Genomic DNA, 20,314 nt, shown 5'->3' on the forward strand with positions numbered 1-20,314 from the left:
GAGTGACCCAGGAGTGAAAAGAGCAAAGCAGCTGAACTCGAGGCACAGCCAGCCCTGGCTTAACATCAAAGTGTATAAAGCAGTAAGTAGCAAAAGGGAAGGGAAGGGAAGGAAGAGGCCTACTGACCTAACAAATAAAATGTTTACTCTCATGGAAATTCCAGGGAAATAAAAAGGAAAAAAATACCACTCACAGCTCCCCTATTCAAAGGTAACCACATGTGTGTTCTGGTGGGATTCCTTGTGGTCTTTTTTCCCACATCCACCCAGCTACATCTGAGAGGAAGCCAAGCCAAGCCTGAGGGAGAGGGTTCTCCAGAGTAAGCATCCAGGCTGCATCCATCACGAGGGACACAGATTCAAACCTGCAACAGATCTCCTGCTTTGGCAGAGGTCCCTTTTCAGGGACCCCTCCCCAGCCCTGCCACACACGCGCGGGACAGATGGCCTCTCTGGCCTCAGTATCAGATCCTGTTCCTCTCCGAACGTTTTCTCTGATGATGCACTTGATTACTGTTCCTTTTCACATGGAGACAGCCTTTTCAATCAAAGCCCACTGATCCTCTGTCTCGGCCCTTCATATTTTCTTCTCTGTCCTTTTTTTTTTTGTTATTCGGGAAGGGATCTCGTTTCCCTCCCACGTGACTGAGCTCCACTTTCCACAACATCAATTCAACGTTTTTACTGTCTGCAGTACGGACTTTATTTTTTTATTTTTTAACATCTTTATTGGAGTATAGTTGCTTTACAATGTTGTGTTAGTTTCTGCTGTACAACAAAGTGAATCAGCTGTATGTATACATATATCCGCATATCCCCTCCCTCTTGCATCTCCCTCCCACCCTCCCTATCCCACTCCTCTAGGTGGTCATAAAGCACCAAGCTGATCTCCCTGTGCTATGCAGCTGCTTCCCACTAGCTATCGGTTTTACATTTGGTAGTGTAATATGTCAATGCTACTCTCTCACTTCGTCCCAGCTTACCCTTCCCCCGCCCCGTGTCCTCAAGTCCATTCTCTATGTCTGCGTCTTTATTCCTGTCCTGCCCTAAGGTTCTTCAGAACCAATTTCTTTTTTTAGATGCCATATATATGTGTTAGCATATGATGTTTGTTTTTCTCTTTCTGATGTACTTCACTCTGTATGACAGACGCTAGGTCCATCCACCTCACTACAAATAACTCAATTTAGTTTCTTTTTATGGCTGAGTAATATTCCATTGTATATATGTGCCACATCTTCTTTATCCATTCATCTGTCAACGGATATTAAGGTTGCCTCCATGTCCTGGCTATTGTAAATAGTGCTGCAATGAACATTGTGGTACATGGCTCTTTTTGAATTATGGTTTTCTCAGGGTATATGCCAGGAAGGAGGCATGGAGGGAACCTACCTCAACATAATAAAGGCCACATATGACAAACCCACTGGCAACATCATTCTCAATGGTGAAAAACTGAAACCATTCCCTCTAAGATCAGGAGCAAGACAAGGTTGTCCACTCTCACCACTATTATTCAACATAGTTTTGGAAGTTTCAGCCACAGCAATCAGAGAAGAAAAAGAAATCCAAATCAGAAAAGACATAAAAAAAACTGGACAGCTACATGTAAAAGAATGAAATTGGAACACTTCCTAACACCATACACAAAAATAAACTCAAAATGGATTAAAGACCTAAATGTAAGGCCAGACACGATAAAACTCTTAGAGCAAAACATAGGCAGAACACTCTATGACATAAATCACAGCAAGATCCTTTTTGACTCACCTCCTAGAGGAATGGAAATAAAAACAAAAATAAACAAATGGGACCTAATGAAACTTAAAAGCTTTTGCACAGCAAAGGAAACCATAAACAAGACAAGAAGACAACCCTCAGAATGGGAGAAAATATTTGCAAATGCAGTACGGACTTTAATTGCTACTATATTTTTACTCTTCTTCAAATCTTTCCCTCCTGCCGGGTGCCCCCTTCCGGCTGCTGTCTTCCATTCCATCCAGTTACCCCCCGTGGTGACCTGCTCCTGTCCTGCGCAGGTCGTGGCACTTTTTTGAAGATATTAAACAGTTCCACTTAGGGAGTGGGATGGGAGGTCTCTTATAGTAAAACATCTTTAGTTCTTTGACATTTATTTGGAAGTCTGTAAGCAGTACTCATTTACACTTTTGTAGTCGATTATCTGGGGGTCTGTAGTCAGTATTCATTTACACTTTTGTAATATTTTTTAATAAGACAGTTTTTCTTTCTCCCCCCATTTATTCCTCGAAGATTGTCTTGCCGTTCCCTTCCATGATGAGATTTTTCTATCAGATCCACACCAACTGACAAGTTAATAAATCCAAGCCCGGTTCTGGATTTTGAGAGGCTTTCAGTACAGTTCAGCTGTGCTAGAACAGAATGTTTTCTGGGAGCTGCAGTTTCCAGAGCTACTGAATGAGAGGGTCAACCACAGATGAGACAGGGTGGGGAGGGGAAAGGAGAAAAACACTTCTGGCGCCTCCAAAAGCAGCCCCTAGTGATGAAAACTGGCAGAATCAGCCAGCACTGCTGAGCGTAGAGAAACGGTTCTTATCAGTGCTGGTGGTGAGGATCTAACTGGTTCAACCTTTTGAAAAGATAATTTGGCAACAGGAGTCAAGATTTTAATGTGCATATGCCTCTTCCTAATAATTTCTCTCTTAGGACTTATACCAAGAGAAAGAAATTGGTCAAGTGTACAAAACGTATATCCCAGGATTATACTCATCGTACTGTTTACAGAGTGAAATACTGAGATAGCCCAGATGCCGACCACGAGGGCACGGTTAAAAAAGGTACAGTCTGTGAAACGGAATTCGGTGTAGCCATTAAAATGGTATTTACTGACATGGAAAGGTACCCACAATATATTAAGTTAAAACTGTATACACTGTACAATTCCATTTCTGTTAAAAAGATAAAACCTTGTGTGTGTGTTTACAGAGAATCATTCTGGAAGATACAAATCAAAATTTTACTCGTGATTTTTCTCTAGGTGGTAGGAACTATGAGTGACTTTAATATGTGTTTATTGTACTGACTTTATTTTTATTACTAAGATTAATATTTTGCAATCAGATAAATAAAATTGTTTTTGAAAGAAAAAAAGAAAAAATAACAAGACCGGACCATACTCTCTGTGCTGAGTAAGGAATCGACGGCTGGGGCAGCCGTGGGTCACATGGTTTCTCCGGGTAGGCAGGGAAGGGGGCCTCCAGGCCTGCTCCCTAAGCTGCTCCCTTAGAGGAAATCCTCCCCAAGACCTAGGGGCCTCTCAGTCAGGCTTCCGCTGGTGTTCCACCCCCATCTCCCTCTCCTCACACACCACTTGTGGGCTGCTGTTCAAATTCCACTTTTTAAATTTTTTTTGGCTGCGTTGGGTCTTCGTTGCTGCGTGCAGGCTTTCTCTAGTTGCGGCGAGCGGGGGCTACTCTTTGTTGCGGTGCGCGGGCTTCTCATTGCGGTGGCTTCTCTTGTTGCAGAGCACAGGCTCTAGGAGTGCTTCAGGGCTTCAGTAGCTGCAGAACGTGGGCTCAGTAGTTGCGGCACGCAGGCCCTAGAGTGCAGGCTCAGTAGTTGTGGCGCGTGGGCTCTGAGGTGCGCAGGCTTCAGTAGTTGTGCCACACGGGCATAGCTGCTCCGCGGCATGTGGGACCTTCCTGGACCAGGGATCGAACCTGTGTCCCCTGCACTGGCAGGCGGGCCCTTAACCACTGTGCTACCAGGGAAGTCCCAAATTCCACTTTTTAAATATAGTTCTCGTCTTGTGTCTGAACTCCTTCCTCAAGGACCCAACATGAAGACACTAACCCAGTGCCTGGCACACAGAAGGGGGTTAATAAGTGCTCGTAGAAAAAAACTCACTTTCTTGCAGTCTCCTGGCCCAAGTATGAACTCCTCTCTCTTCTTCGTAAAGACCACAAAGATCAGAGGAAGCTCCGGGATGCAGCTCTCACAGAACTGGACCCCTCTTCTGTGGCCAAGTGACAACTTCAGATTCACACACACCTCCCCGATCTTCCTCAGATGCTTTATGACAAATGTCTGAGGAGTCCACCAAGAAACTGTCTAGGTCAAATCGGGTATCCTGGACCCAGGCAGAGGAAGGCCTGACTGCTTCTGCTCGTGTTACTGGGCGCTGTCCTCATCCTCCCCAGCCTCTCCCAGCGGCCGGCCCACCTTTCTGCTTTCATGCTTCCTGCAGCTGCCACCAGCCCCACTGCCTTCACCTGGTCTTTGAGGAACTACCTCCTCACTGGGGTCTTGGTCTGGTTCTGTCCAGCTCCAGCCACGACCTCGCTCTGCCTCTCACCTCTCTCTCCTTCCTACTTCCAGTTTCTGCCTCTTCCCTTATCCCTCTCCCCAACTCAGCCTTTTTCCCCATTAATTACCCCCCAGGAGCCTTTTTAGACCCCCCAGTTGCCCCTTCCCTCCCACGCAATCTTACCAAAGAGACCCACGGTGCATCGTGTTATGTTCTGTGGCCCCCTTGGAGGACCACAGGCCATTGTAATGGCTGAGACTTCCTGTCCTCCAAGACAAAAAGTTGTCCAGTTTTTGCCCCCTAGCGGTGTCGTCTCCCCAGTTGAGAATGCATATGCCTTCACCCAACTCAGGCCAGGTCCTCAAGAATTTTCCGACAGGCTGCTGCCCATTCTCTTCCCCTCCCTACTGCACAGCTTCTTGGAAGTCCACACCGCTAGCGCCTCTTCAAAGCAACCAAATCAGGCGCCGCTCTGCTGAGTGCAGTCAAGAACTTCTGCTTGGCGCGGCTCTAAAGGATGTCTCCTCCTGGTGGGGCATGCGCGTGCAGGGCTGTACGTGAGTGTATGGTTGATTCTTTCTGGCTGGCATACGACGACTGTTCAAATATTGAAGTTTGTTCATCTGAAACATTGTCAGTCGGCCCCAGAAACCAGCAGCTGCGGATTCTCACCAACCAGAAAAAAAGCAGACTGGAAAACAGCGGCAACAGCTGCAATTTCATTACATGAAGTGACAGCTGCCACCGAACGTCATGGCCTGGTATTTCTAATCATGGAATGAGAAAAAGAGCGCCTAAAAGCACTAAGGAAGGCCGATTGCACGCACATTTCACTTCTGTGGTAACTTCACTCTAGTGAAGAAATGACTTTATCTTTTTGCACGAGGAGGCGTGGGCTTCCTCTTGGGTTAGAAAATGGCAATGCACAGTCAGCAGTTTTGCAGAGGGCTCGGGGAGGGGGAGGCCTGCACAGGCCTCTTGCTGACGTCCACATTTTTGGTTCAACACCTCTATTTTGAGTGTCTACCCTGTACCAGGCACTGCCAGATGGTGAGTGCACAATGGTGAGCAAAAGGCAGACCCAGGGCAGCCATCACCGAGACTGAGTCTGACGGGAGAGAGAGAGATACTAAACACATAACCATACAAATACATGCAAAGTCACTTATGGTACCTGCCATAGGGAGACACGGAAGATACTCTGAAGTACTGTGGTCCTGGGTCAGAGCTAGCTTTGTCTGAACTGACGATGGGAGTGTGTTCCCCACTGAAGGAATGGCATGTGCAAAGGTCCTGCAGCAAGAAGGAGCTTGGTGTGTGCAAGAAGTCTCGTGGGACCAGACCCAGAAAGCATGAGGGGCAGCACTGATGCAAAATGCACCTGGAGATGAACAGGCAGGGCCCAGCCACGCAGGACTTCATGAGGCAAATTAAGGACTTGGGTCTTTATCTTGACAGTGATAAAGTAGGAAATCTCTGCATGTTTTTAGCAGAGGAATGGAATGATAATTTCACATTCTGAAAAGACCACTCTGCCATTGTAGGAGGCCAAAGGTGGATATAAAAAACCAGTTAGGAATCTACAAGAGAAGATGGTAGCTTAGGCTTGGGTACTGTTGGTGAGACAGACAAGGAGAACAGAGAGAACTGAAGAATAGTCGGGAGTCAAAATGAACAGGGCCTGGTGATGGATTGGATGTGGGAGATGAGATCAATGTATGGCTGCTTAATTCACTCTACATTTCCTCCCAGAACGCAAAATAGATACGCTAGTTCCTCGTTAATCAGGTTTCGCTTTCTAAAAAGGAAAGCCAGTAATTTCACAAATAGGGCACCTCATCATTATCTTACTCATCTCGTGAGTCTGTTTTGATGACTGCATTTACTCTACCTGATTCAATCCAAAGTCAGAAAAACCCACATTAAATGAGGAGGTTTAAGAATTGTTTTTAATGAACCATAGACATGAGCTATAACGACCATCAGAATCTTTATTAGAAGTCTACTTAAAAAATGCAAACATCTTGTGTGGTTTGTACTTATTAGGTGGAAATAGTTACATTTAACTGTAACTAAGGAAGGTTTAGTCTGCTTCTAACTTTGGCATCACTAATGTCTTCTGAACTGTGTTAAGTTAGTCATATGGATTTCTACAAGTGGATATAATATAAAGAGACCTTTTTTTTTTTGCATTTGACACCCAAGACTGATTTTAAATCTTCCTTAGTTCTTTATCTCTACTCCTCCCTACATGTGTTAAAAATGCAAAGAAGACACAGTTCTAGGATGGTTAGCCATGTGTTATCCTTTGAAAATTGGCAGTTAAGACCCTTAAATATGTCCAGCTTAAAAAAGTCATTGCAATTCCAATTATTTTGTTGTCTCACACTTGGAGCTTCCATTACTTATAACATTAAAAAAAAAACCTAGGCAGCATGATTCATTCCTTTGCTCACTAAGCATTTAGCAGCCATCGCTACACACCGGGCACTGGAGAAACCAAGGAGACCTCAGGGGGCTCACAGCGGGCGGCAGGCCGGGGATGGCTAGAGGACAGAGCATTATGGCGGGGGAGGGGAGGATGGGTCGGCAAGGAGAGGGTGCCACGCAGCCAGTGACAGGACACGGGGCGTCCTGGGGGACGCCGAGGCAGGCACCCCATGGCTGTGAAGGTGAGAGGACGGAGGTGTTGGGAGGGAAGGTAAAGGTGGGCAGCGAGGGGTCCTAAGCCGTGCAGGAAAGGTTTTAATTCACACTGAAGTGCACAGGCTGGCCAGTGAAGAATGTGTGTCGAGCAGAAGAGTTACAGGTCCAGGTTTGCTCTTTAGAACCACTACATCCGGAGCATATGTGTGGAGGCATCAGAGAACGGACTGCAGCGAGGGGCGACGTAGGGACCAGGGAGACTGCTACACGACACAGCCAAGGAACCGGCAGAGCCTCAACAAGGGAAGGGTGCAGACAAGGGGAGCGATGAGCAGGCTGGGGCTAGAGGACGCAGTGACCGGCTGGACACGGAGGGAGAGGGACGATTCCAAGGGGACTCCAGTTTCAGGCCGGAGGGGAGGGTGTGGCCACTGGTTAGACTGGAGTGGAGATCGGGGGTCGGGAGGACAAAGTGGCTTTTTCAGTTCGGGGACCTGTGGGTCTTTCAGGAGACACAGCTCAGGAGGCAGCCGAAGCAGGGGGAATCTGGACGCTAGAGGAAGGGTGTGGGCTGCAGGTAAGAGGCTGGCGGTGAGCAGCGCAGAGATGCGCAGAGAGAGGCCGCCCAGCGAGCGAGGGCAGGACAAGGAAAGAAGTGGGCAGGGGAGCATCGGCGTCGCGGGGCCAGCAGAGCAGCAGGGCTTAGGAGAGGTGGAAGGAGAAGAGCGGAGCGGGGTGGGGAGTGGGGAGAAGGGGTGAAGTGGGGGTGACTTGCAGGGGCTTCAGGGGAGGGAGCAGTGGAGGAAGGAAGCAGACAAGGGCCAGAACCCATTTACATTCAGTCCTGGGCAGGGGGGCCACCGCTAACCTGGAGGGGACAGCTCTGGGCGTGGTGCAGATTTCCCTCCCCCACCCCACGACAGGACTCCCACAAGGACAGCAGTGTCCATCGGTCTGTGAAGGTTTGGGGGCATGAAACACAGTACGGAGCGAAAAAGGATGGGGAGGGCAAAATGAGATTCTTAATGGACTCGTTGATGATTTGCATTAATCCCAGGGTGTCTCTCATTCCTGGTGCCTCAACTCAACCAACCAGGAAGGAAAGAAAACAGAGACTCCCTGAGACCCACCCACTTCTGGGACTCACACGAGTGACGGTTTCCTGGCCTGAGCGGATGTAACAAGTGATTTTGGTGTGTGTGATCACGTTCCTTCGCAACAGTTTTTATCCCATGTGTCATTAATTTCTTTGTATCCAGCGGCACCAGCTTCTTTTTTCTGAGACTGCGAACCCAAGAGGGCAGGGACCTGATTTCCTTACCTCACCTATAAAACTGAGCACAGCATCGTGAAATGGCAGCCAACGTGAGCACACTTTTTGGACAGCAGAGCCAATCAATGTCATGTTCCATTAGCAACCCTTAAAACGGGCTCCATGGTCGCATGAACGCCAAGGCCACGTACACTTGGTCTGGTAGATGGGAACTCTCTGGGCTTTTGTGAAAGGACAGGTACCAGGGGTTGGATAATCCTGAGAAGTCCTTCCCAAAAGCACCGTTATCACCGGGGGACAAATGAACCAAAGGTTTCAGGTTGAAGACAAACACATCCTACAGAACTTGAGGATGATGATGAGAATTCCAAGAAGGCAACTTTATCTTTGAAATTGATCTTTATGGTTAATCCAGCCTTAAAGACAGTATTGGTGCAAAGCAAGAAGGAACATTAGAAGACCCTGAGCCTGCTGAGCCCCCAAAGACAAACTTCACCATGACAAGGGAACCATTAAAGCAGAGGGAAAAAAACCAAGGCCCTCCCCAGGCATCACCTACTCCTGGTCATGTATTTATATCACTAAGTAAACATTTACACCATTTTTTTGAAGTATCTAAAATTTAAAACCAAGGCACAGGGCTTCCCTGGTGGCGCAGTGGTCGAGAGTCCGCCCGCCGATGCTAGGGGACACGGGTTTGTGCCCCGGTCCGGGAAGATCCCACATGCCGCGGACCTGTGCTCCGCAACGGGAGAGGCCACAACAGTGAGAGGCCTGCCTACCGCAAAAACAACAACAAAAAAAACCCCCCAAAAACCAAGGCACAAACATTCACATTCAGATCTGCTTTAGATGTGAGAAGTAGGTGCTACTTCACACACCAGAGGCCTTAGAATGTCTCTAACTTTGCAGGAAGAGAGGCAGTTGTAATTGGGACTTGGCTTCCTGGCATGACAATAAGATACTGATACAATCAGATGATAATTAGCAAAGACTCAAAGAAGCAAAGACTCTTTGAAAGTCAAGGGGGAGCGCGTGGGGTTACCCACACATACCTGCCCGAAGTTTTCTTCATCAATGCAAAACATAAGGTCCAGTTCAGTCGGGTCGTTTTCTAAGATCCATTTCAAAGAGTTGTAGTATTCACTATCCTACAGAAATGACACAGAAATTAAAATTAAGCGTTTTTCCCCAAAATACACACTCACTTCTTTAAATAATTATGTCCTTTAAATGTAATTGCATCCAGAATCTCAAGAAATGCCTGAGTCACTAATATGTTTCCAGCTCTACCCCAAACCTTCTCTTCCACTTTAATTTAAAAATACAAACTAAAAAACTGCTTTGGTAGTAACAGGGGTTTGTAGTTGGATCCTGTCCTCTGTCAAGAGGAAGCAGCCTGCTCTGGATGGCCGTCATAACATTACGGAACTGAACATGTAGAGATGAACATACTCCCCATCTTTTAAGAGTGAAAATATCAGAGGAAAGGAGGAAGGATAGAGAATGCTCTACCTAAATACCAATGGTTTCAAGTTACGCCCCTTCCTGTGCTTCCAGCACTCTCTGCAAGTCCCTGAGAGCAAACAGGAAGAGGCTGCCCTGGTGTCAAAGCCCAGAACACAGGCCCCGAGAGTCTGGACCCCTCTGTCTCTTGGGCAGCCCCAGGGGTTCGACGAAGACCAAACAGAACGTGTGCACCGACTGTCAACATGGCGAATAAAATTACTTTAGACTTGGAGAGAGATTTTTATACTCCTAGCTTCCTCACCATACAGTAACAAAAGCATAAAGCCTACGCTACAGGTAAAAGCTGAAGGGAAACTCGACACGGGTACCATGGATACACAGAGCTGCCCGCCCGGGGAAAACCCAGCTCAGTGGACTTGTGGGCACTGCTGGCCTTCTACTCTCCTTCCACACCCAGAGGATGAGCTGTGAGGGAAGGGTACACGGCTCATATACCCAACTACACAACACGTACAGTCAACACGGCAGCGAGGCTGAGGGGAGGAAGATGCTTTCTGACTCAAGTGACAGAACGTGAAAGCAGAGCTGCAAACACCCCAAATGGACGAAGACGCTTCCTGATGGCCCCGTGTGTGGCTGGTGAATGGTGAGAGGTGCGAGGTGAATGGTGGGAGTACAGGTAAATTAAACGAAAAACGGAAGCAAAAGTATACCAGGAAAAGAGCATCAACTTTTGTTCTTTATAGAAAAGCCTTTCAGCTCTAAAATGGTCAGCCTAGATTAAATAAGTTAACTACGGCATGAAAACCCTAATCAAAAGCTAGCAATTAGTTTCTAACTTTTCATTCCTCTCCTACACTGTAGTGGTCCCTTACCCTTCTTCCGTATCTGGGATGAGTATAAATAGTCTTCCCTTCATCTACTGTTTTGGTCTGGCTCCCTGCCATTCTTTGAGGTCAGAAAACAGAGGGATAGCAGATGAACCTCTAAGTGTGCAGTATTAGCAGTTTTCCATGGAAAACAAGGGCAGCAATGAGGTCTCCAAATGACCCCTGGATTTAATTTGGTCAAACCAGTTCCGAGTAAGCAGAGGTAACTGAGATGTGGGTGTACCCACCCTAAATACCACGACTCTAGGAAATGTGAACAATGATTTGCTTATTAAAAAATTCAGGGAGGGCTTCCCTGGTGGCGCAAGTGGTTGAGAGTCCGCCTGCCGATGCAGGGGACACGGGTTCGTGCCCCGCTCCGGGAAGATCCCACATGCCGCGGAGCGGCTGGGCCCGTGAGCCACGGCCGCTGAGCCTGCGCGTCCGGAGCCTGTGCTCCGCCACGGGAGAGGCCACAACAGTGAGAGGTCCGCGTACCACAAAAAAAAAAAAAAAATTCAGGGAGATCAGTTAGCCTCTTGAACAATCCCTGTTGTCCATACTGAATGGCGATGCCCATAAAAATTGCTGTGACTACAGCATGGTCTCAGCTGCCTTCCCATAATGCACAAGCTGCTGGTGCGGCCCGCGGGAGTGACCTCTGTTTACTCACCACAGACTCCATGTCATTCAGAGTTATCTGCTTTCCCAGCATCATTTTGTAAAACGGTCGAATGAAGAAACCTAAAACGCGGTGAAAACTGAGTTAGTTTCAAATCTTTGACGATGCCGTGCATCCGAGCATGAAATAGAAGATTAACCTGCTTTCATCTGAATGAGAGACCAGGACAGAACAATTGAGGGTTTTCTCCAGTAAGATGAGGGCCTGGTTTGGGGCGGGGTTGGGGGAAGGGGTTTAGGAAGGCACCTCCTGACACAGGTGCCCCCGGAACCTCAGTCCTCCCCCTTCACCCTCAACTCCCATCCTCAGCGCCCCCTCCAGGTCTAACTAGCCACCCTTGCAGCCCGTTCCCGCTCCCACTGGCTTCAGTGTGGCCCTGCGGCTGAGGCTCAAAGCCCCTGCTGTCTGGCGGGGTGAAGCCACAGAAGGGAGTAGGGGCTGATCTGATGTGCAGCGTGTCTGCTCTGCCTCCAGGGCTGTTCATGGTCCCGGAAAACAAAGACACTGCTGGCCACACACCTGGGGGGCATTCGGGCTCTTCTTCTTGCAATTCCCGAGGACACGGTTACCTCCTATCTCCTTTTGCAGCAGGGACCTAGATGCCCCCATCACTATTCCAGGCAGCCTTGACTCTTGGCCCGTCCTTGCTCTTCTGAAACGATCCCAGCTTCTAAGTGCGCCAACCCCACCACAGCCTCCCGGCGAGGCTAATGCCGGTAAAGCGCTCCCCGCCAGAGACCTCCGTGTGCTCCCTTCTGCTGGACTCTGGACCCATGTTTCCCGTACCCTCCCTAGAACATCGGTCCCCTGAGGTCAGGATCTCAGCTTAAACTTCTATTTCCCCTGTAGCAACTAAGAACGTCTTCTTTCTCGGCGGAAGGTACATAACGGCCATTCTAATAATCTATGGCATGACTTCAGTGCTGCAAATTAAAATACATTCACTGTATATACCTATACAGAGTGAGACCAGCTTCCCCCAATCAGAAAAAAGAGTGTTTACTCCTGCCACCAGCCCCGCCCCCGTAAAAAATACAGTGTTGAAATTAGAGGATCAAAATCAGCTAGCCATTACCAGTAAAAATTTATTAAAGGAGAAAGTACACAGGGTACATCAACTAGCATAGCTAAGGTTCCACAAATGCAATTCACATAATTCTCCTGGAAATGTCTCTCTACAGTAACTGCAGTGTCAATCTTAAATCTTGATCTGTCTTCTACTCTCAACCATTTCACACCTAAATTCTTCAAAAATATTTCTGATTCTCTTTCCTCACTGATGATCTCTGTAATGTTCTCTTAAGGGCACTACTTGTTCAATGACCAAATCCATAAGAAGTCTCTATTATAAGCCTATTGATTCAGCCAGGGAGGGGGGTTTCACTCCTGACTTCCAAGGTACCTTGAAATTCTTGGTACTTTGCATGACTTACGTGCTTTAGATAATAATGAGATTATTCTGTGCCATCTCTTTCAGCAGTGATCCCAGGGGTCAAGGTCTTAGCTGAGTTATAACACTGCTTTGAAATTATTTACAGTCTCTTCACGTTCAAAAAAATGGTAATTTGGGGACAAACAGGACAATGGCAGGATACTGGCTGAATCAGACCATTTTAATGAACTTTTCAATCAACACTTTCCATCTATCATCAAATCTAGTTCCTGCTAAAGAAATGTTATTCTGGAAAACATAGAAAATGCACAAATACAGAATGTTCTGTGTTTCACACTTAAGTTTTTCAAAAAAAAACCTTTTTCAAACTGTGTGTAGACACTATGTCTTCAGTGATCAGATTAAGATGACACCAGGAAAAAAAAGCACCTTCATTATGGACAAAACATTAAAGAAACTACTGATTTACAGAGGGAGAACCAGTGAAGCACTTTTGCTTAAAACCTATGATGTGAAAGATAAGACACCTGATAAGAGACCACAGACAGCACTGTCCAATTTTTATTACTTCAACACTTTTTAATAACTTACCATCTAAAAGTTTCCCATGAAATACTGCCAGACCAGCAACTCTTCCAATAAAAGTGAAATAGGACAAATGATCTTCATTACAGAGGCCTGAATTGGGATTGATCTGAAGTGTGTAGTTGTCCCTTTTTAGGGAGGGAGAGAGAGAAAAAGAAAGGTGGTAAATAAATGCAATAAATAAGACATGCAAGAATTTGAATTTTCCGGTGCTGCCCATCATTAAGCTTTTACAGCATGCCTACAAACATCCTGTACCTGACAGATAAGGCATAAAAGCTAGACAACGGGGCTTATCTGGTTAGCCCTTTTCCGTGACCAAGGACGGAGGTCTACTAGAGCTGGTGAATATGCCGTTACGTTAAACCGTGAGAAACTGGAGATCTGACTACTGCTGATCGACAAAAATCTCAATTTCATACGGTTCAGCCAAGGATTTTGGGAAGCTGAGAAGCCCCACATACCAAAGGGGCTGGACATGGATTCCCAGCTATGTGTGAGTGCAACACGTTGTCTCTGTGAGAAAGGGGGTTAACTCCCTTGAGAAGCTTTTGGTTTGGGGATTAAAATTTTTCCCAGGGGTCCAACCCCTGATCCATCTGACCAGCATTCTGCCCTGAAAAGCCTGGAGGCCACTGGTAGCAACATACGGCTATCCCAACAGTGCAAACCTCAAGATGTTGACGTGCACCTCATCGCCCTTCGTTGATCTCACCATCAGGAGGATAGGTGGTTTGCAAAATGGGCTCCGGGGCCAGATTCTTCTGGGGGCAGCTTTGGGGATGTGGGTAAGAGGTGCAGATCTCGCCTCTGGATCCTCCCCTCCACTTCAATGGCTTTTATCAATTTTACAAAATGGGAAATTCTTGGCCGGAGCATCGGAGAAGAACACTGAGACTGCCTTCCAAAAGAGCTCCCCAGGAGACCGGCACCAGGGGGAAGACACGGGAGAACCCTTGTCCCTGCAGAGCACAGGCTGCTTTTCAAGGTCAACTGTTTTACTGGGGGCTCGGGTCCTGCCTAAGCCTTTGGAGAAGCCACAGCCTGGAGGAGGAAAGGGTGGCCTTGCAAGTAGCAATGTTTGATTCCCGAGAAAGCAATGGACTCTGCCTCGGTCTGCATGCCTGGCAGTGATGAAATCCTAATGCAAGGTGGGGTGGGCATGGTCCTTTGGATCCTAAAGGACGGGTCCTCAGTTTGCCTTTAAGTAATTTGACTTCAGAAACTATTCTTGTTCGTAAGACAACAACCTTCTGAATTCTGACAGTGACAAATTCTCCTAAATTAACATAACGTTATGAATGAAAATTGCCTTGTTCCTTACCGTTAAGTACCCAACACATTTTCAATCTCAATTACATGAACACAACAGACAAGAGAAGAATTATTTTTAGGTGTTCACAGAGTACGTTAGTTCACCATGTGGAGTCAGACCTGTTCTAGACTTATAAGGGCTGGTGGGGAGGGGCTGAAATCAGCAGTGTTAATTCACCTCTGAGTGAGCTGCTTATTCTTTCATTAAGTTTAAATTCATGAAGAATAAAACTGCTTCAGTGCGGACACCTTCTGAATGCACTCCAGACACTTACGTTGCAGAGTACTCGAACAGACCGTAATAGGGGTTGAACATCTCTTTGGACAGTAAGAAGAACCATTCTCTGGCCACGCCCCCGTAGTCCAGACCTTTTTCTGATTCAAATTCAATCCACAGCCTAGCTTTCAGGACATCTGGTCTTTTCACAGACATGATTCTCCGATAGGACTCTTCAAATATGTTATTTCTGTGAAGTTTCATTTCAAACCTATTTGGAATATCAGCCTAAAAACGAGAAAAAAACCCCCACACACCATCAGACAGTAAATATACACCTTACTTCCTAACAGAAAAAAAAACAAAAACAAAGAGCAGAAATGATGGCAGCCTTCAAATAAACAAGCAATGATGAATGGTTCCAACCGAAACTCTCTCCTTTCTAGATTGTTCTTCACACAGACAGAAAGCCTTATGTCAGGAGGAGACACACAGCATCCACCAGCAGGTGTCAGACTGAGCCAGCAACACGCGCTGCAGAAGAAACTATACTGAGTGAAGACAGTCATCCTCTCTCCCTTTTATAAGCAACTGTGGGGCACTTATCCGCCCACTGGCAACTGAAATATGGTCAACTCTGTACACTGTTTTAGTCAAAGAAAGGGACTATAGTCCAGGGGATTAAAACCCATAGACAATCCCCACCTGACCAGGCTGGGACGACCCTCAGCCCTGGTAGGGACTCCAGCTGGTAGCTGTGACCATGATGCCTACAAGCTAGTTCTGTTGCCATGGGGAGTGGGACCCTGATTATCACGGCCAAGTTGTGGGAAAGCATCCCAAAGGCAACAGTTACTAAACGTGAAAATAAAAAAGCACTTGATTGAAGTTGTGAATAACTGCTTCCTGGCAAAACAGGTCCAGGGTCAGCTTTGCCAGGATGATGGATCTACAGAGTCAGTTTCCAGGCAGAAGGTACCACGGTGCAAGTGCCACGAAGTGAGACAGCGTGATATCTACAGTCATCACATCACTGGAGGAAATGCAGGTGACTCACAAAGAAACACTGGAATTCCACAGGTTCAAATTTGAGTCATTTCAGAAGGAGTTATCCAGGAGCTCCTTGAGTCAGGATGTTAGAAGAGAGAACAGAACCCGTAAGGGGGAGCTCCCCGAGGCAGAGGCTGTGTTTCAAGCGTCTCTGCATCCCCAGTGCCTCATCCATAGCAGAAGCCAGGAAAATGAGGCATCAGCTGAGGGAGTGGAGCGCAGTGGGGGAGATGGGGAAGGAACACAGGCAAATGGGGGTGGTCTGAGCTGCAGCTTTCCCCAATGAGGAAGCCAAGAAATGGCGATGGGAACAAACACACCCCCAAAATAGTGAAGACACAAACTTAGGAGAAAACTGGTAAAATTTACACCAGAGAGGTGAAATCAGAAAGTAAAACAGAAGACATAGTATTAAAGTATCTGGGGAGAGATGTCAGTAGAAAGTATAATATTGTATTTTAAAACACTGCCTGTAAAAAGCCTTACAGGGTTTCTCAGTTTTGTCAGAATCTTAACGGGTTTCCTAGTAAGAATTTTAATATGAAAATTACACTTGGTCTTAATATGTCAAATATTATAAATTATATTTTTGTTGTACATATCATCATTAAAACTGTATTTCTGAACTTAAAGGGACTGGAACATTTTTCGAATTAGGATCTAGGTTTTATTAAATAGGATAGCCATAACTGATTGCATAGGCTTCTCCACATTTTTTCACTAGTTCCTGAATTATTTTATACCTCATAAAAATCGTTTCTATTTTTTAATGTATTACATAAGAAATTACCTTCAGGTGATTTAATATGTAATACTAAGTTAATCTTCACTTACCATGTCTGTTAAAAAGAAAATTCAGATTGAAGATCCAGGTGGATCAAAGTGCAGTGAGAAAAGGAAGGTCATATTTTTAGTATACACGTAACAGTAAGAAACGAGTTGTTCTCAGTGAAGTAATTTGGGTAACTTACAAATGACTAAAACGGCATTTTTGGAAGATATGTACTCACAGGTTTCTTTAATTTCTTCCTAAAGTAGTCATATTTCTGCTTAAATTCTCTGGAGTAAGGAACAGCCTGGAAGACAAATGTATAAATATAGATAATATGAACAACATGTTTGAAATTTTATGTGTACTAAGCCAACATTCAGAAAATTTCATGAATCATGAACCTTAAAATCGTCACTCTCCATATAACCACTGAAATTTACATAATGTCTATGTAGCACATGCGAACGTTCTAGAAATGATTAAGGTTAATCAGCACTGAATAGGGCTTTCACCCCTGAAAACAACAATACAGATATTCAAGGAATCATTTAGAGGTATTATACATAAACTGAATAGACTTTCCATGTGACTTCTGTCTGAATATGCATCAGGGTACATTGTAATCTTTTTATAGGTTGTAGTTTAGGTAAGTTATTGTCTATCATACTTTAACACACAACTCCAAATGACCTACACTGTCGTTCAGAAAAGACTAATTGTGCTTTAAAAATCTTTGGGAGACGAATAGCCAAAGCAATCTTGAGAAGGAGAAACGGAGCTGGAGGAATCAGGCTCCTACACTTGAGACTATATTACAAAGCTACAGTAATCAAGACAGTAAGGTACTGGCACAAAAACAGAAATACAGATCAATGGAACAGGATAGAAAGCCCAGAGATAAACCCACACACATATGGTCACCTTTGATAAAGGAGGTAAGAATATATAATAGCAAAAAGACAGCCTCTTCAACAAGTGGTGCTGGGAAAACTGGACAGCTACATGTAAAAGAATGAAATTGGAACACTCCCTAACACCATACACAAAAATAAACTCAAAATGGATTAAAGACCTAAATGTAAGGCCAGACACTATAAAACTCATCTAACACATATATATGGAATCTAGAAAAAAAAAAATCAAAATTGGTTCTGAAGAACCTAGGGGCAGGACAGGAATAAGGACGCAAACACAACATTGTAAAGAAATTATACTCCCATAAATATGTTAAAAAAAATCTTTGGGAGAAAAGTAACAAGCAGAAAGGCAAGCGAACTGATACACTTGTCAAGGAAAAAAACTGGGTAAACAGCATGTTGGAAACGTCCTCATTTTAGGAGTTGACTATTTAGAGGTCGTGGGCAAGGATTTCTTTAAATCTGGAATGCTGTATCTATGGAGCAGAGTGATGATACCACAGGAGTGAGCTCAGTAGCTGAGCTAACGTTATTCATAAGTTCTGGAATCTCTTCAGACAAAGTAATTACATTTTTATAGTCATTTAAATATTCGGTACTTGCTATGATGTCAAGTAGCTTACAGTATCCGAGAGTCGGAGCTGTGACTTCAGGCGATGGAAAAGGCTTACAATTTTTTTTATGAAGCAGAAAGGATTGCTTATGCACACACCTGGATGTAACTGTGACAGCCTCACAGTCAGAACAACTCGTTGCTTTTTAGCGCACAGTGTGAATTTGGGCAAGAATACTTCTGCTGATATCATTTTGTGCTACATTAATAAAATACTGATCCTTTGCAAAGTGTCTCCAGACTCGAAACCTTACACCTTCACCATGACAGGAAAGAGGAGAAATGAAGAACAAAAGCTTCCTCCCTTCATACTGTTTTAAGACTTGGTCATACAACAAATAATAAGTAAGGCAAAACAAAAACATGTTACAGGGAGGGAGACGCAAGAGGGAAGAGATATGGGAACATATGTATATGTATAACTGATTCACTTTGTTATAAAGCAGAAACTAACACACCATTGTAAAGCAATTATACCCCAAAAAAGATGTTAAAAAAAAAAGTTACTACTCTCATAGAAAACAATGATCATGTCAGTATTTTGCTTTGTAATTCAAGAGCAAAAGACAACATATTTAAGTGTCTTAAGAACATTCTAAAGACAATACTACCTACGGTCTGTTCTTAGTTTTTAATTTTTAAGCCAGTCTTCATGTGCCTCTTCACTGAACATTAGATTTGACTACATATCGTATTTATTCTGGGCAGTGTTTAGTCTGATGAAACACTGTTAAGAATTCTGATTCCAGAAAAGGTAGACATTTTATCACTATCTGGACAACCACCAACCTAAGGAAAAGGATACAATGGTCTGACATAAGCCAATAAAGGCATTATCATGCTTTTTGCTCTGTAGCTTTTTTAGAAGCTATTGTGAGCAACAGGCAATAAGAAATAAATGAATACATAGTGGTAAATGCTAGGTGGAAAAATGATAGAGTTCCTCAGTGGTTGTTTTACATGAGATGGTTGGGGAAGGCAGCTGAGAAAGGGAAATCTGAGCAGAAACCAGAATGACAGGAGGGAACAAACCACGACAGGAACAGTGAGTTCTCAAAAGAGGAAAAGTATTTGATGTTCTTAGCTATGATTAACTGTAACAGAAGAAAATTAAGCTGAAAAAAAAAAAAAGGTTTCCTTTTATTATCTCATGCCAGCTTCAGAAGACATGACTTCCAGGGCAGACTCTACTGCCAGCTAGCTCTGTGATATAACTTCTCCACTCCGGAATTCCTTCACAGTTAAGCAGAAAGACTTGACTAGTCAAATTTTAAGGCTCTTCCCTTTCCAAAAATCTGTGATTCCCAGCAATTACTTTTTGTTTTTATTTCCCTGCCTGAAAACGTTGAAAAAAGGGTTAAACATTCATCACTGTGAATGCAAGTTCAACTGTCTTAAATGACAAGTTTCCCAAGGAATATATTTCAAAGTGTTGCCCCCCGCCCACGGTATCTCTGCCTTTGTCCGCGTGTAACCTGGTGGGTGCTGACTAGATGTCGGTGGAAATCAGTACTGAGATATTTCTGGTCTTTCTTCTTCTGGGGAATGATGCGTGAAAGTTCAGAAATACCCCTCCTCCTCCAATACTCATCTTTTCTCTCTAGGGATCGTTCTTATGATGGCCTAAGAAGAGTAGGTTTTTATATTCTTCTCCTTTAAAGATTCCAACAACATACCAGGATAAAGACATCCATACGTTGCAGCCTCTGAAGAGAATTACATTTCTGCATTGGACAGGCCAAATTATTTATTCTCTCTTGAAAATCTGGCATTTTATTTTCTTACATGCAATATAATGTGTAAGATAAGCTATTTAAAGAATTAACATATCTGTTGATTAAAGTTGCTCTCTATTAAATATGCTTTCTTTTTTGAACAAAATGAAAACCTGACATTGTGTAAGTGGGGTCTAAAGGTTTTCATGCCATTATTGTCCATTACGGACACTGGAGCTCCTTGCAGAGAAGGGCTCAGGCCTGACATGGAGACATCGGTAAAGCCAGCACATCTGGGGCTCTGGCCTGGATTCTGACATGTGCCAAACTTTTGGCAATTAGCTTTCTGAGCTGCTGACAAATTGGGAATCCCAACTTCTTCCCCACCATACTGAGAGGATTGCTGTGAGTTTCAAAGCAGCTGATTATAAAGTTCTTGAATAAGTACAAAGTGTTACACAAGCATGAGATAGTGTTCTTGAGTAGCAACTACAAATAGCACTTCACGTTTTT

At 44.8% G+C, this 20,314-nt stretch overlaps 1 protein-coding gene across 6 annotated transcripts in view; it reads right to left on the reverse strand.

Moving 5' to 3' along the window:
- Window positions 1–20,314, reverse strand: part of NEDD4L (NEDD4 like E3 ubiquitin protein ligase) — a 335,334-nt gene that overhangs the window by 18,125 nt on the left and 296,895 nt on the right. For all 6 annotated transcript variants that reach the window (XM_024754790.1, XM_024754788.1, XM_024754787.1 and 3 more), the window contains 5 exons: window positions 16,795–16,860; window positions 14,793–15,022; window positions 13,210–13,331; window positions 11,217–11,287; window positions 9,260–9,355 (listed from right to left, as the gene is read on the reverse strand). In XM_024754790.1, the coding sequence (XP_024610558.1) occupies window positions 9,260–9,355; window positions 11,217–11,287; window positions 13,210–13,331; window positions 14,793–15,022; window positions 16,795–16,860 (585 nt within the window). The remainder of the gene's footprint in view (window positions 1–9,259; window positions 9,356–11,216; window positions 11,288–13,209; window positions 13,332–14,792; window positions 15,023–16,794; window positions 16,861–20,314) is intronic.

The sequence above is a fragment of the Neophocaena asiaeorientalis genome, unplaced genomic scaffold (assembly GCF_003031525.2).
Source record: "Neophocaena asiaeorientalis asiaeorientalis breed wild unplaced genomic scaffold, Neophocaena_asiaeorientalis_V1.1 scaffold124, whole genome shotgun sequence".
Lineage (NCBI taxonomy): Eukaryota > Metazoa > Chordata > Mammalia > Artiodactyla > Phocoenidae > Neophocaena > Neophocaena asiaeorientalis.